At 35.6% G+C, this 18178-nt stretch overlaps 1 protein-coding gene across 3 annotated transcripts in view; it reads left to right on the top strand.

The window, feature by feature from the left end:
- LOC125668157 (titin-like) overlaps window positions 1-18178 on the top strand; it is a 72303-nt gene that overhangs the window by 40445 nt on the left and 13680 nt on the right. For all 3 annotated transcript variants that reach the window (XM_056164118.1, XM_056164120.1, XM_056164119.1), the window contains exons 8-13: window positions 6962-7228; window positions 8868-9143; window positions 10335-10601; window positions 12239-12514; window positions 13394-13438; window positions 14304-14510. In XM_056164118.1, the coding sequence (XP_056020093.1) occupies window positions 6962-7228; window positions 8868-9143; window positions 10335-10601; window positions 12239-12514; window positions 13394-13438; window positions 14304-14510 (1338 nt within the window). The remainder of the gene's footprint in view (window positions 1-6961; window positions 7229-8867; window positions 9144-10334; window positions 10602-12238; window positions 12515-13393; window positions 13439-14303; window positions 14511-18178) is intronic.

Genomic DNA, 18178 nt, shown 5'->3' on the forward strand with positions numbered 1-18178 from the left:
GTAGACTAGCGAAAGAAAATATGCATATCGCAAGATTTGAATTTCATCGCTTTCAAAGTCGAAAACTACGCAAAATATTTCATTTAAAACCCATTTAAAGTAGTTTTAGGCATAAAAAGATTTAATTTTGCTGAAAAATGAAAAAGTTTAGAAAAATGCGTTGTGTCCTTTAATATGTGTCGTTTATACGACTTATCATCTCGTAATTATGACTTATTATGTCGTTCGTACGACTTAGTTTCTCGTACGTACGACATATTATCTCGTAATAACGACTTATTAACTCGTACGTACGACTTAGTATCTCTTTCGTGCGACTTAGTATCTCGTACGTACGACCTACCAAAAATTATATCAATTGGCAGTAATACGCTTCCGTAGATCTAAGTCAGCTTTAAATGATAACTTAAGAAAATTCGATATGAAGTAAAGCGTTATTTATCGATGTTTCATTTTGATCTTACAAAAGAAATAAGTTTTGATAATTGTTGAATAAATGAAATATGTATGTTCGTTTCTTCTGTACGTGGTTTTAATCTTCAATAAGAACGTGCCCGATTTACTACGGAAAATTCCAAATCCGTGCAAAAATGTGGTGATTCACGTTGCGGTTAATGTAATCATCTAGAGGAAGGCAGAGAAAAAATTCTTAAATGCGGCAAAAAATTAACACCAAATTCTAACATGACATGCAAATCCGAAAATGTAATATATTGTATGACCTGCCCTACCTGTAATGAAAACTATATCGGACAAACCAACAAACTGAACGCCCGTGTGCGCGTCCACAAGCAGCAAATTCGCGATCCAAGTATCAGAAATTCGCCATATTCCGAACATTTTGCCAATTGTGGTCATGGAGATTTCAACATATTTTCCATTTTATAAAATGTATAATGACTGCGAAATTTCCAGAGTTACAAAGGAGGAATACTTTATGAAATTGTTTAATCCCAAACTTAATAGAAAATAACTGTGTAAAATTGAAACTACATTGAACTGAACTATGTAATTGATTTCCAAGTTTTGTCTAATATTGTGTGTATTATACCTCTACCAGTGTAATTTATTATGACGTCACAAAGGACAATTACTTACGTCGTGATATGTTGACGTTACTTAGCAATATTATTTCATTTTATAACTGTCTGAAGAGGCATTAAAGCCGAAAGCGCTAACAGTGAAATGTTATTCGAGTTTTGTGTTTCTTGACTTTTATTATTGGATGTATTTACTGTATCAAATACCGAATTCTTTATTTACAAACTACATATATATATATATATATATATATATATATATATATATATATATATATATAAACTGTAGCAATCATGATAAAAGTTGGTATGCGTTTATAATTTTCAAAATATACAAAAACACTGTCATGATCCTGTGCAGGATTGGACAAAACAAGATGGCAGACGGCAGTTCCAAACAAAGGTAGGCTATTAAAACTCTTCATTTGACCGACTTATTAGATTGCGAATCTATGAATTTTTAAAAACTGCCTGGCCAGGGAGGCATCATTAAGTTACGAATCTAATCTACATTAATCAAATCAAAATATCATAAAATGAAGTCTAGATTCGAAAATGTAAAGGATTTTGAAAAAAAACTAAGGAAGAGGTCCAATCCAGAGCCAAAATTGAAGTCCAATCCGGCATGTTTATCGTGAAAACGACCATAGTCCAATCCTGCACATTAGCAAATGTTCAAGTCGAGATATTTATTTAACCAAGGCCATCTAAGGGACAAATCTCATACACTGGATAAACTTTTCATCAAAAGATATGTACAGAGTCTATTTTACAGAGACTATCTATGCATGAAAACATGATTAGAAACATCTTCGCCCGCTTCGAGTTCTATCGAGACAACATCGTCAACTTCGATCAATGGATTTACAGTTGTACGTGTACATGAGTAAGAATTCCAACAACAAATCAACTTAATGATGCCTCCTTGGCCAGGCAGTGTTTTAAATTCATAAATTTGTCGTTTAATAACTCGGTCAAATGAAGAGTTTTAAAACCCTAAATTTGTTTGGAACTGCCGTCTGCCATCTTGTTTTGTCCAATCCTGCACACTATCATGACAGTGAAAAGGGGTTCCCAGTTTTGATTGGTTTCCAAGGTGTCTTTCTGAACACTCTTACTGATACATTTACACTCATACTCATAACTGATATTGAAGCTGAGATCAATAATCACTTAGTGCGTATAATTACTATTTAATTGACTAGGCTAGTTACAACATCGATTGATTTCTATGATATATTAAGTCTATTGTGTTGCAGTAGGATACCCGTCGTCCCAAAATATTCCACATTAATTGGGAAAGAAAAACACAATTCTCAGCAAACTATTCTGACATGTAACAGACTCGATAATTTTTCATACAACATTGCATAACTAATCGCATTATTGACTCAGTTATCTTCATACACATTTTCATGTCTTAATTCTTGTACAAGAGACGGAATTTGGGAACTGGTATCGCATAATTTGACTGTTTCACTAATATGTAATCAATAAGAAATTTGCATGCTTAACCTTTTTTATTTTACATTTGAAGCTGTCTTACGTAACAGACAAAATGGGTAAATGTTTATCAACAACACAAACGGGGGTAGTTTTCTTCTTCTAACTCAAATATTAAATATGTTGTTTTATGGAATTTACACCCACTGAATTATAGAAATGTTATTCAATTCCTATGAATATGTATATGACTATACGAACGTTCTAAAACATTCGATCTACAGATGAATTATTCCCAATTCGATATACATGGTTAGTGCCTTAATCTGCTATAATATTTTTCAAGGAACTATATCGAGGTAAGAATACCGCATCTACAACGACATTCTATGAAAATGTGATTAAGTCCATTAAGAAATGCAAACTTAAGAGTTGGGAAACAGTGACGTATGTATCTTTCATATCATTCACAAATCAAACAAGCATTCTTTTGCAATACTGAACACTGTCTTGTATAGTTTTCATTCATGCTTGGCATGAAAAAATGAAGATAACGAACATTGACCAATCGCAAGCTGAAATTATGGCAAACACGGAACCCTGGACACACCAGAAGAGGAGGAAGAGGAGTAGGTATCCCGATTAGACCGGTCACACTCGCATTGATCTCTCTATTTTGATCACATAAATGGAGTAACCCGAAGTCAAAATAAATAGGAAAAGAACGGTCTAACAATAAGTATGAAACACGTCAGGCAACATTCGACCTAACGAAAGTTTTTGTTTGTAAATTAGATCAATTATGAATACCATGAAATTTGCAAAATGCTCATCATAAACAAGACCGTTGAAATTCCATTGATATCAGTAGCCTGTTTCGATTTAAGAATTTACAATACGCAGAACATGTCCTTCGAGTATTTAATTGGTTCAGATATATAAAAAGCACATGCATGCGATACTTGAATATTGATACATAAACATGGGAAGTTCACGATGAAGAAGCTGAAGTCATCCCGTTTCTCATAAAGTTGACTTACTAGTTTGCCACTGTCATCTATGTTCAATAAAACATCTAAGTGTGAAGCAGATGTGGAAAACTCTTGAAACGCCTGCAAAATTAACTTATTCGTCAATAGCCTGCCTCGATTTAAAAACTGATCATACGCTCAACAAGCTCGTGCGCATTGAATCAGTTGAAAGACATGTACACCAAATGCAGGTGATATTAGAATATTGCTATATAATTATTGGAAGTTCACGATGAAGAAGCTTAATATAGTGTACGCTGGATAAACTTTGTCCAGCGTAATACTGATTAGTTCAGTTCATTCTCGACGCTCGATCAGAACATACTTTTCTATTGCCCCATATTACGGTCGATAATTTCAATATGTAGTCTTTTTCTTTGTTATCAGCTTTTGTAGTACAGTTTTAGTGTTAGTTTGCTATTCTATTAGTTTTCTTTTCTATGATGTAAATATTCCATCGTCCTAAAGAAGGGACAGGTCGTCCCGAAAATTTCACAGTTCATATTTTTTGTGTGTGACCAGACCTAACCCTTGGGAAGCACTTCCAGGCAAATGTGGAGCTTTGAATTCTTCCTATGATGCAGTTGAAGAAGAATTGGAGAAAATCCTCTCAAAGCCAGATTTAACCTGAGACAATCTCAACAAAGAAAAAAGGTCGGCATTGCATTAAACGTTGCGGCCTGACCCCACCAAAGAGTTCTATACCAAGATCCCCCCCCCCCGAAAATGTACAACAAGGGCGAGACATTATTTGTCGAAATGCGCATCTGATGCATCAAAATTGGTACCGTATAAGTTTTACATCGGTGACATTGTTTTGGGAGCGCTTTGTCCTAACGACTGTAGACAAGAACAATTTTATTTACTGCCTAAGATCCACAAAGAAGACATGACAGGCCGTCCTATAGTCAGCGCCATGGGACATGCCACAGAGGAAATCTCTGATTTCATTGAATTAGATATCCGTCAGCATGTAGAATATTTACCGTCACACTTGAAGGACACGACAATAAAACCCCTTCATGGGGCGTGTCAGACCATGTCCTCCTTGTGATCATGGATTTACTTCACTTTACAGTAACATTCTACATGATGAGGGTATCGAGGTGTGTAGAGAGGTTTGAAAAATAGGGTAATTCAATGTCCCTCAACTGAATCACTTCAAGTTCAATGGTGAACATTACCTGCAAATAAGTAGCACAGCTATGGGAACAAAAATGGCAACATCCTGTAGCACAGCTATGGGAACAAAAATGACAACATCCTATGCCAACATAATTGTGGAGAGTCTGGAACGTAGACTCATATACTATTCACCATTTAAACCTCTTAGTTGGATACGTATCATAGATGACATTGAAATGAAGTGGATTGACGGTTGTGAAAGTTTGGATGATTTTATCGAACTCTTTCCATAATTCCATCATGTTTACTGTGGAAATTTCCACTTCCAAGAACACTTCTTTTGGATACCACATCCACATTTAGAAACGGGGAAATTGAGATTAACTCCTCACTAAACCCACCGACTCTCACTTCTACTGTATATCACTCAGCTGTCATCCACCTCATACTTTCAAAGGTGTACCTAAGAGTTTGGCCAACCGCATCCGCCGCATCTGCTTTGGATATTCCTACTATTTCCCAAGAACAAGGAAAATCATCAAAGCTCATCTCACAAACAGAGGATACGATCCTTGCAAGGTACAATTCGCAATGGATGAGATGTAACGACAGGACCGACAGTCCATCTTCCAGTTCAAAGGAAAACCTCAAAACGACAGGGTTCGTAACATCCCGCCCTCAAGAACCTCAACGATGTTTTGAGAAAATGACAGCCCATTCTGTACGCCAACAATCGAATGGCTGATATTTTCAAGGAGCCCCCGATGACATCCTCCAAACGTCCCAGAAACCTCAAGGACATGATAGTAAGGATTATTCCTCACGATAAATTAAAGACTAGACTTTTTGACATCATAGACAGTTGCTTCTTCAACAAAAATGGAAAACAGAAATATTCATATCTAATGATCAGACATCCAAAAGAATTACTTTCTTATACACCACTTTATTCCATGCACAAGTATTCTGAAGTTGAAATAAAAAATATGTTAGAGTTCCTCATTGGCAATATCTTCGTGGTCTTTGGTGATCAGATCTTCCAACAGTCTGTTGGAATTCCCATGGGCACGGATTGTGCTCCGTTGGTAGTTGACCCGTTATTATATTCATATGAAGCAGAATTTATTCAAAGACTCAGAGTCGACACGCCCCGATTTCCAACAAAGGTTTGGGGTATACAGCACCGTCCTATCAGCTTTAATTCTGAATCTTTAAAGTATGGTAAAATATCCGTATTATGCTTAACTAGATATCTATGGAAATGCAACGTCATCAACTAGGAACACGACACATCGGCTAGAGGAATTTACCCATGCATAAAAGTTTCGAAAATTGTGTGAACATAAAAGTTCAAGACCAAAGGTCACTATCCATGGTACCCAGCACATCTACATGAGATGATCATTTATCGATACTTCTATGTCAAACATCAAAAGCCTAACGCAAAAGACAAAACAATAACAGCCTGGACAAAATGTGTTGCAGGTATTGATACAAATTATTCTCTTGAAGTCTTCAAATATCTTGATAGCTTTTTCCTTCGTTTTATCTGATGTTGATTTGACTTCCTAGCCTGCTTATTCTTTGTTGTTGTTTTTAGTTGGTCTACATTGTTCATTTATTTATTTATACTTTTTTTGTTCTTCTTTTTAAAATGTTGTTTTATTGATCTTCTCTCTCTCTCTCTATTGCTTTTAATATTGAACTTTACTATTTATTATCATTTATAAATTATTGATTAATTCTTAATGCACAGTATATATAGAATATCACCGGGTACGAGTTAACTTTATTTATTAACGTAATATATTTAACTTGTTCCACCTGAGATTAACTAATTCTATTATTTCTACTTCGTACATTGCGGATCAGCTCTTTGGACAAATAGTACATGTCCTAATTTGCTCCACACTTAACATTGACTGGCAAGCCTAACAACCAAAACATGTCCGCGGTGTAAATACATTTGTAGATTTAGTGTAGTTTTAGTGTTAGGTGTATTAATATGTAGTTTTTGTTGTTTGTTATTATTCTCTGTTAATATTGGCCACGTTACGTCATTCTTTTCGTTTGTCCTGAAGAAGGGACAGGTCGTCCTGAAAATTTGACAATCTGGTTGTTTGTGACGTTGGTCATTTTAGTGCTTTTTTGCATACCTTTTGTATTGGACCTTGTATCGATATATATATATATATATATATATATATATATATATATATATATATATATATATCTGTGTGTGTGTTTTTGCAGATATGGAAATTTCTATATATCGATCATTGTATTGACATCAAAGGTTTCAAATTTTCGTGTTTTAATTAGAACGTCCAAATCTAAAACTTCCTACACCACCTGAGTGCATGATCTGCAGAGGAGCCACGGTGAAAATTGAATGTAGTGGAATTCCTGAAGACGTTCAAGAAATAAAATGGTTCAAAGATGGGACTCCGATGAAAACAAGTTCATCTGAAGTAGGAATTTTGAAATTGGCAAATCTGGATCCAACCAATGATGGAAAATATTGGTGTGAAATCACACAATCACCCGGAACCAAAATATCCTCAAATGAAGTGAATATTACAATCAAAGGTGAGAATCTGCCATATTCGTTAAATCTAGTAACACTTGGTGACCAATTCAGCATGGGCCATTACTTAACCGAAAACTTTGAAACAATGTTTATTTCTCTAGAACATGTTTCCCACCTTAATTCTGTATAAGATTTTTTAATTGATTAAAATTTGCTTGCTTTCTGATATTTTCTGGAAGTCACTCCAGAATGTTGAAATTTCAATATCTAAAATTAAATGTAGTTCTCTGAAATTTAACACTATCCTCTTAAACGTCTTGCGGTAATCCATATATTTTGAAAGTTTTTGTGGTCATACTTTGCATCCTGCATATACACGGACTTGGTATGACGACGTTTTATCTATCAACAATAATCAATTTCATTCATATGTCGATTCGATATATCCCAGTGATAGAATTTGCAAAATGCTGACTTTAAACGAAACTGTTAAAACCCCTGTAACATCAACTTGTTTGTCAGCAGCCTGCTTTGATTTAAAAACTGATCATAAGGAAAACAAGCTCTTGTGTATCGAATCAATTAAGAGACATAAATACTATACGCAGGTGGTAATGGAATATTGCTACATAAAAATGAGAAGTTGACGATGGAGAAGCGAAGTCATCCCGTTTCTCATTAAGGCAAGTTGCTAGTTTGCCGCTAACATCTATGTTCAATAAAATATTTAAGTGTTAAGCAGATGTGGAAAACTCTTGAAACGCCTGCAACATCAACTTGTTTTTGAATAGCCTGCCCCGATTTGAAAACTGATCATACGCTCAACAAGTTCGTGCGTATTGAATCAATTGAGAGTCAAATACAACAACATATGCAGGTTATAATAGAACATTGCTATATAAATATGGGAAGTTCACGATGGAGAAGCTGAAGTCGACCCGAAATAATAATAAAAAGGAATCTTCAATATCCGCTTATTATTTTGATATTCTATTGAACATACACATTAACGGAAAACTGACGACTCAACTTTATGGAAGAGGACATGAATAGCTTCAGCCTTCTCCATCGTCAACTTACTCTTTTTCTGAAGCAACATTCCATCATTACCTTATCGCTGAAATGATAAAGGAAGGTGAAAATAACGAACAGTCAACACAAGAAATACAAGACAGAGCTCTACTAATTTTATTTATGTTATAAGGTCGACAGGGGATGCTTACTCCTCCTAGGCACCTGATCCCACCTCTGGTGTGTCCAGGGGTCCGTCTTTCCCCAACTATCTATTTTGTATTGCTTATGAAAGGTGAAGATAACGAACAGTGATCAGTGCCTAGGAGGAGTAAGCATCCCATGTGGACCGATCACACCCGCCGTGAGCCCTATATCTTGATCAGATGAACAGAGTAATCCGTTGTCAAAATCAGTGTGCCAAGAACGGTCTAACAATCGGTATGAAACATGTCATTCAGCATTTGACCCAATGATAGGTTGTGTTGACAAAGTAGATTGTTATGACGACGACAGAATTTGCGAAATGCTGACTTTAAACGAGACTGGTGAAACTCCTGTTTCATCAACTTGTTTGTCAGTAGCTAGCTTCGATTTGAAAACTGATCATACACAGAAAAAGCTCTCGCATATCGAATCAGTTTAGAGATATGAACACCATATATCAATGAATGATAACATTTTCAGATGAACAACCCATTGCATTGTCTACACTGGGCGATTTGCAAATTGAAGGTGCAGAATTGGAAATAAAGTGCAAATCTAGCATTCCAACACCAACAGAAGTTTGTTGGTATAAAGAAAATGAAGAAATAGTAGACAAAGGAAGGTTCCTCAACGGAACGTGCCAAAATCCTTCGTTAACCATTTCCACTCTCAAGCTAACTGACAGTGGCACCTACAGGTGTAAGATAACCAATAACTTTGGATTTGCAGAGTGTACTTTGGATATTGATGTGAAAGGTATTTCTAATATATTTCAAGCTTAAACTCAAGATCACGATGGGTAAGACCAGTCAACAAGGGATCTGAACTCATCCTAAGCACCTGAGCCCACCTCTGGTGTGTCCAAGGGTCCGTGTTTGCCCTACTCTTAAATTCTTCTGGGGATTTATGAGATTGATCGCTATTCTTTATCTTCACTTTCCATTTCAAGTAACAGATTAACTCAGTATCTACAGTGATAGGATGAATTTTGAATGGAACAAATAATAGTAAAGTATGTAGTACAACAAAGGAAGACTACAAAATAAAGATAACAAACAGTGATCAATCTCTAAACATCAAAAGCCTAACGCAAAAGACAAAACAATAACAGCCTGGACAAAATGTGTTGCAGGTATTGATACAAATTATTCTCTTGAAGTCTTCAAATATCTTGATAGCTTCTTCCTTCGTTTTATCTGATGTTGATTTGACTTCCTAGCCTGCTTATTCTTTGTTGTTGTTTTTAGTTGGTGTACATTGTTCATTTATTTATTTATACTTTTTTGTTCTTCTTTTTAAAATGTTGTTTTATTGATCTTCTCTCTCTCTCTCTATTGCTTTTAATATTCAACTTTACTATTTATTATCATTTATAAATTATTGATTAATTCTTAATGCACAGTATATATAGAATATCACCGGGTACGAGTTAACTTTATTTATTAACGTAATATATTTAACTTGTTCCACCTGAGATTAACTAATTCTATTATTTCTACTTCGTACATTGTGGATCAGCTCTTTGGACAAATAGTACATGTCCTAATTTGCTCCACACTTAACATTGACTGGCAAGCCTAACAACCAAAACATGTTGTCCGCGGTGTAAATACATTTGTAGATTTAGTGTAGTTTTAGTGTTAGGTGTATTAATATGTAGTTTTTGTTGTTTGTTATTATTCTCTGTTAATATTGGCCACGTTACGTCATTCTTTTCGTTTGTCCTGAAGAAGGAACAGGTCGTCCTGAAAATTTGACAATCTGGTTGTTTGTGACGTTGGTCATTTTAGTGCTTTTTTGCATACCTTTTGTATTGGACCTTGTATCGATAGATATATATATATATATATATATATATCTGTGTGTGTGTTTTTGCAGATATGGAAATTTCTATATATCGATCATTGTATTGACATCAAAGGTTTCAAATTTTCGTGTTTTAATTAGAACGTCCAAATTTAAAACTTCCTACACCACCTGAGTGCATGATCTGCAGAGGAGCCACGGTGAAAATTGAATGTAGTGGAATTCCTGAAGACGTTCAAGAAATAAAATGGTTCAAAGATGGGACTCCGATGAAAACAAGTTCATCTGAAGTAGGAATTTTGAAATTGGCAAATCTGGATCCAACCAATGATGGAAAATATTGGTGTGAAATCACACAATCACCCGGAACCAAAATATCCTCAAATGAAGTGAATATTACAATCAAAGGTGAGAATCTGCCATATTCGTTAAATCTAGTAACACTTGGTGACCAATTCAGCATGGGCCATTACTTAACCGAAAACTTTGAAACAATGTTTATTTCTCTAGAACATGTTTCCCACCTTAATTCTGTATAAGATTTTTTAATTGATTAAAATTTGCTTGCTTTCTGATATTTTCTGGAAGTCACTCCAGAGTGTTGAAATTTCAATATCTAAAATTAAATGTAGTTCTCTGAAATTTAACACTATCCTCTTAAACGTCTTGCGGTAATCCATATATTTTGAAAGTTTTTGTGGTCATACTTTGCATCCTGCATATACACGGACTTGGTATGACGACGTTTTATCTATCAACAATAATCAATTTCATTCATATGTCGATTCGATATATCCCAGTGATAGAATTTGCAAAATGCTGACTTTAAACGAAACTGTTAAAACCCCTGTAACATCAACTTGTTTGTCAGCAGCCTGCTTTGATTTAAAAACTGATCATAAGGAAAACAAGCTCTTGTGTATCGAATCAGTTAAGAGACATAAATACTATACGCAGGTGGTAATGGAATATTGCTACATAAAAATGAGAAGTTGACGATGGAGAAGCGAAGTCATCCCGTTTCTCATTAAGGCAAGTTGCTAGTTTGCCGCTAACATCTATGTTCAATAAAATATTTAAGTGTTAAGCAGATGTGGAAAACTCTTGAAACGCCTGCAACATCAACTTGTTTTTGAATAGCCTGCCCCGATTTGAAAACTGATCATACGCTCAACAAGCTCGTGCGTATTGAATCAATTGAGAGTCAAATACAACAACATATGCAGGTTATAATAGAACATTGCTATATAAATATGGGAAGTTCACGATGGAGAAGCTGAAGTCGACCCGAAATAATAATAAAAAGGAATCTTCAATATCCGCTTATTATTTTGATATTCTATTGAACATACACATTAACGGAAAACTGACGACTCAACTTTATGGAAGAGGACATGAATAGCTTCAGCCTTCTCCATCGTCAACTTACTCTTTTTCTGAAGCAACATTCCATCATTACCTTATCGCTGAAATGATAAAGGAAGGTGAAAATAACGAACAGTCAACACAAGAAATACAAGACAGAGCTCTACTATTTTTATTTATGTTATAAGGTCGACAGGGGATGCTTACTCCTCCTAGGCACCTGATCCCACCTCTGGTGTGTCCAGGGGTCCGTCTTTCCCCAACTATCTATTTTGTATTGCTTATGAAAGGTGAAGATAACGAAGTGATCAGTGCCTAGGAGGAGTAAGCATCCCATGTGGACCGATCACACCCGCCGTGAGCCCTATATCTTGATTAGATGAACAGAGTAATCCGTTGTCAAAATCAGTGTGCCAAGAACGGTCTAACAATCGGTATGAAACATGTCATTCAGCATTTGACCCAATGATAGGTTGTGTTGACAAAGTAGATTGTTATGACGACGACAGAATTTGCGAAATGCTGACTTTAAACGAGACTGGTGAAACTCCTGTTTCATCAACTTGTTTGTCAGTAGCTAGCTTCGATTTGAAAACTGATCATACACAGAAAAAGCTCTCGCATATCGAATCAGTTTAGAGATATGAACACCATATATCAATGAATGATAACATTTTCAGATGAACAACCCATTGCATTGTCTACACTGGGCGATTTGCAAATTGAAGGTGCAGAATTGGAAATAAAGTGCAAATCTAGCATTCCAACACCAACAGAAGTTTGTTGGTATAAAGAAAATGAAGAAATAGTAGACAAAGGAAGGTTCCTCAACGGAACGTGCCAAAATCCTTCGTTAACCATTTCCACTCTCAAGCTAACTGACAGTGGCACCTACAGGTGTAAGATAACCAATAACTTTGGATTTGCAGAGTGTACTTTGGATATTGATGTGAAAGGTATTTCTAATATATTTCAAGCTTAAACTCAAGATCACGATGGGTAAGACCAGTCAACAAGGGATCTGAACTCATCCTAAGCACCTGAGCCCACCTCTGGTGTGTCCAAGGGTCCGTGTTTGCCCTACTCTTAAATTCTTCAGGGGATTTATGAGATTGATCGCTATTCTTTATCTTCACTTTCCATTTCAAGTAACAGATTAACTCAGTATCTACAGTGATAGGATGAATTTTGAATGGAACAAAAATAGTAAAGTATGTAGTACAACAAAGGAAGACTACAAAATAAAGATAACAAACAGTGATCAATCTCATAGATCTTATGGAGAAAATAAAATTGACAGGAGGGCAAACACGGATCCTAAGAAACACCAGAAGTTGGATCAGGTACAATATAGGAGTAAGCATCCCTTGTTGTCCGTCCAAACCCGTCGTCTATCTTGGTAAGGTATATTAAAAAAAAGGAAATTGATAAGAAAGTTCAAAACCCTGAAAGAACAGTTACTATTCACGGAACATTATTGTAACATGCAACAAAGCGACAGTATTATATTGAAACATATTCATCCAGGTAATATTCTTAACCGTGTGAGCGTATTACAATTTATAGTCTGACGTTTGTGTTCTAACACTTTTCACTGATTGAAAATTCTTCATCTTAAAATGACCTATGCAGACTCGCATTAAATTGCCACAATTCTTGCATATCATGTGATCTTTATGAAATGTTCGTCTATTCTATGAGAAACACTTTCGAATAATGCATATTATGCAAATCACCGTAGAAATGTTTTATGATTATGATAAAATGTTAATTTTATTTTCAAAAGTAAGTAATTTCCATTTTACATTTATTTACCCCATTTCTTGTTAATTTAGAACAGCCCAACTTCACGAATGCAGTTGGTAACCTTATAACCAAAGGTATGGTATTCCTTATTTATTGCATCACAATGATAAGACTCAACATTGTAGTTTACATTTCTAATTGTTGGAAAATCCCTTTAGGAACATCGATGTTGATTCAGCGTAAATTTTCAAAATTTAATCTCCCATGGGGATTAAATTTTCAAAATTTAATCTCCCATGGGGATCCGGGTTAGAATAGATCCTCAGTACCCCTTGCTTTTCGTAAGAGGCGATTAAATGGGGCGGTCCTTCGGATGAGACCGCAAAAACCGAGGTCCCGTGACACAGCAGGTGTGACACGATAAAGATCCCTCCCTGCTCAAAGGCTGTAAGCGCCGAGCATAGGCCTAAATTTTGCAGCCCTTCCGGCAATGATGACGTTTTCATATGAATGAAATATTCTCGAGAGGGACGTTAAACAATATACAATCAATCAATCAAAGTTGAATCAACATTGAAACGTTGTGTTTTTTAAATTGAAATAAGTTGCAATATTGATGATGTTTACTAAGTGTTGACATTTCAAAGTTGAACTATCGTGCGAAATAGGTCGAATTTTTGCTGAAAATTTGTTAGTGTTGATTAAAATTGTGTTGATATTTGAAATATATAGGCAATTCTTGCAAATTTGATTGAATTCAAAATGTAATATCGTTTATGGAATGTACAGACTTTCTGAAATAGTTTTCTGAATCAATTTTAAAACTGTATACTACAATACCATGTGAAACATTCTTAACTTTTGCGAATTAACGAAGTTGTAGAAACCGATACATGTAGATATCGAGAAATAGCTCTATAACGTGATTCCAATGGGTTAGATCCTTAATTAATTGTATTCAATGATGGTTTTTAGGCTTCAAATTACAATTTCCTTCAGATGAATTACCAAAAATGCTGGATGGATTTCGCCATTTTGTCAGTAGTACGCAACGAACATGTTTACTGTCTATCACAAATGATGGCTGCAGGAAATTATCGAACCCAAATATTACTGTTGTAAAAGGCCGTACGAATAATCCACTAACAAGTATTGATGAGGGCAAAGCAGGGATTTTTATTTTCACTACTGAAAATACTGGGGCAAGTAAGTAAATTTATATCAAAATACAGCGCATATTGGTAAAATATGAATTAAAACTTTTAAAGCATCAATTCAAGTAAAACGTTCTAAAGTCCTTATCAAACTGCAGAAAAACTAACACGTTTAGAATGTTTATAACTTAGTGCTATGACTTTACCTGTCATGGTGCCTCAGAGGTTTCGTTGTGAGTTAGAGCCCCACTCGTACCTCTAGGTGACTCAGTGGATAGGGTGTTAATTTTCGTGATAGTGATGCTGTGGGTTTCTAAAAATTTTGCTGCATTACTTACCAAATATTTAATTGTACGCTTATTCATATCTGAGGATGTGTCCACGGGGTCGGGTGAGTATTGTTTATTATGATCCTTAGCTCAAAAGCACTAGCCAAGTGGACTGCACTCGTTTTTTGCTAAAAGCAGGCAAATCAGAACAAGTTTGAGAATAGAAAATGTCATTTATTTAGTAAATGACGAAAATTATATACAGTACAGGGGGTCATTAAAACCAAGTAAAAATTAAGATCATATGCTGCAAATGACTAGATGACCCCCTGTTCCATACGTGTATAAAATTAACATTGAGAAAGAGAACATATATACACAAAATAAAAACATCCGATAGGGGGTTTAACAAAAGAAATTAATTATATATATATATATATATATATATATATATATATATATATATCTGTGCACTGAAAAGGCCACGACACTGTTGATTATAAAAAACTCAGATTTTCAACGCAACCCAACTCAATAATCTACATTGTTAACAAGAATGATCCACTGTTGTACCGAATTTATATATATATATATATATATATATATAAATATATGACTTGCCTAGATGGTCGAGCGGTCTAGCGCGGTGGTTACGTGCTGCTAAGAGATTTGGTTCCGCAGGTCGTGAGTTCAACCCCGGGTAGGGGCGGAAGTGGGTATCCATATAAAGTGAAATTTTCTGTGCTTTATATATATATATATATATATATATATATATATATAAAAGCACTAAAGTTACAACAACACCCGATACCTCAAAGTGTCGGATCCACAACATGGATACAAGGTCAAATACAAAAAATTATACAAAGCACTAAAATGACCAACGACACGAACAACGAGATTGTCAAATTTTCGGGACGACCCGTCCCTTCTTCAGAACAAACGAAAACAATTACATAATGTGGTCAATATCAACAGAGCATAATAACAAAAACTACATATAAATACATCTAGCACTACAACTACATTAATCTACAAACGTATTTACAACGCAGACTACATGTGTTTGGTCTTTAGGCTTGCCAATCAATGTTAAAAGTAGTGCTAGATGTATTTATATGTAGTTTTTGTTATTATGCTCTGTTGATATTGACCACATTATGTAATTGTTTTCGTTTGTCCTGAAGAAGGGACGTCCCGAAAATTTGACAATCTCGTTGTTCGTGTCGTTGGTCAGTTCGTGTCGTTGGTCATTTTAGTGCTTTGTTTATATATATATATATATATATATATATATATATATATATGACGCTTCACATTTCAAATGCAATGTGTATCTTGTATGATCCTCTTAAAATGTACGTTAAATAACTATCCCATTTCCATTCTCATTGACCGTGTAGCGTGTGACAGCGTGGCAAGAATTCCATCGTCATAGAAAGCAAGTTTTTTGACTTGCCTGGATGATGAATAGGAAATAGGGGTTCTGCATCACCCATTCCTCGCATAAGAAAATATCGCATATTCCTCATTGACGTGGAAAGACGTTTAAAGAGAAATACAACCTAAATAACACCCAAGAACAGTGCATAGGTCACCTTACACAAGTCAGTGTCTAGTCGGCCATTTAAACTTTAATAGAAATGACAATTTTACCCGACACTTGAAAACTCACAGGATGGAAACACGGGTGGATCCAGACAAAGAAAATTAAACAGCAGCGTTAACCAAGAAAAGAAAAGCCACTGATTTAATAAATGATGCATCAGAGAAACGGCAACGGTTATTAGAAATTAATTCCACCCGAAATACAGACACCATCGCTCAACATGTGGAGAGTACTAAAGAATCGGCTCAAAATGCAGAGAACGGAGAAAGTTTTAAGGATTCAGAGAACCCTGCTCAAATGAAGAAGAGTTCAGTTGTGATAGAATCTTCACCCAGTAAATGCAACTGGTGTACGCAGATGAAACCTTTACTCTCAGGGAAGAAATTCTGTCGGAGCTGTTCCGAGAATGGACGTGAATGCCGCTGGTGTCACCGACCTCTACCCGAACGTTTTTATAGTAAGAGAACGGATGTCTGCGATACGTGCATTGACAGACGAAAACGATGACAGACCGAGGGAGGAAATAAAACTGCGCTAGAGGGAGCTGTGGAAACCAGAGTACTAGAGCCGAACCCGGGGAATCTGTGGGACATTTTCCAGGGGTTTTTTTTAGAGAAAATAGTGATAATATTAGATTTTTACTTCAAACTACGCTGTGGTCTAAAACAGGTATCAAAAGGTTTCTTACATTGTATGTAAATTTGTTAAGTACAACCAAAACAACGAGGCTGTGTATGCCGAGCCTACATTTAGATCTATTAATCTAACTTTGACCAATGGGTCTGAGATCAAAGAGCAGCTGGCCAACGTATTAAAAATTTGTATATCAGTTATCAGAATTTTGAAAGGGATGGCAGTGGGTGGTCAACAGATCAAATTTTGAAAATGGAAATCAGTACCGCAGAGTTTGCTCCTCTTGCAGGTAGTAGTTATCTTCCATTGTGCCCTAAGATTTTAAAGAAGAAAGCTGTGTTAATATTCAAAATTCAGATCAGAAATGTTTTCTTTGGTCGGTGTTAGCATCTCTTCAACCCGTAAGCAGAACCGATAATCCCACTCGAGTGTCAAACTACATACAATATAAAAATGACCTGCAAACTGAGGGGTTAGACTTCCCTTTACCTCTGTCTCAAATCAAACAAAATATTTATTTATATTTATTTATTTTTAAACCATGGGACAACCCATACGTCCCATACGGAGCATATGGAATGTTACTACAACACACTTCAACTTCACTATGTTGGTGCATTTGGGAGGTGTTGGAGGGTGAGGCTGGATCGCAATGAGATGGATGGTATTATGACAGATAATATAGTCACCAATCGGTTAACGATATATAGTTAACCAATCCTACGAATATCAAACAAACCAAACCCGCTTATGTGTATAGAGGTGCTAATGCTATGGATCATCTCTTTGAGTGTTTGATTAGAAAACAAGAAGAAATTACTAAAATACTATCTCAAATACAATCCATGTCCCTCTCCTCAGACGATAAAAATGAATTTAAAAGCACGTCTGATTGTCATATTTGTGAGCAACCTTTGGGGCTGATAAGGTTAGAGACCATGGTCATTTAACGGAAAAATTCAGGGGGGCTGCGCACAGTCAATGTAATTTACAATATCAGTGTAGAAAGGGAAAAAGAGGCAATTCTAACTTTTACATTCCAGTCATAGCACACAATAGCCGCAACTATGATCTTCATCACATGATGAGCGCCGTTGGGAAACTCAAAGATAAGAAAATTTCATGCATTCCCAACAACATGGAGAAATACATTATTTTTTCGTTAGATAGTTTGCGTTTCATAGATTCATTACAGTTTTTGAGCGC

Source organism: Ostrea edulis, chromosome 4, assembly GCF_947568905.1.
Source record: "Ostrea edulis chromosome 4, xbOstEdul1.1, whole genome shotgun sequence".
Taxonomy (NCBI): domain Eukaryota; kingdom Metazoa; phylum Mollusca; class Bivalvia; order Ostreida; family Ostreidae; genus Ostrea; species Ostrea edulis.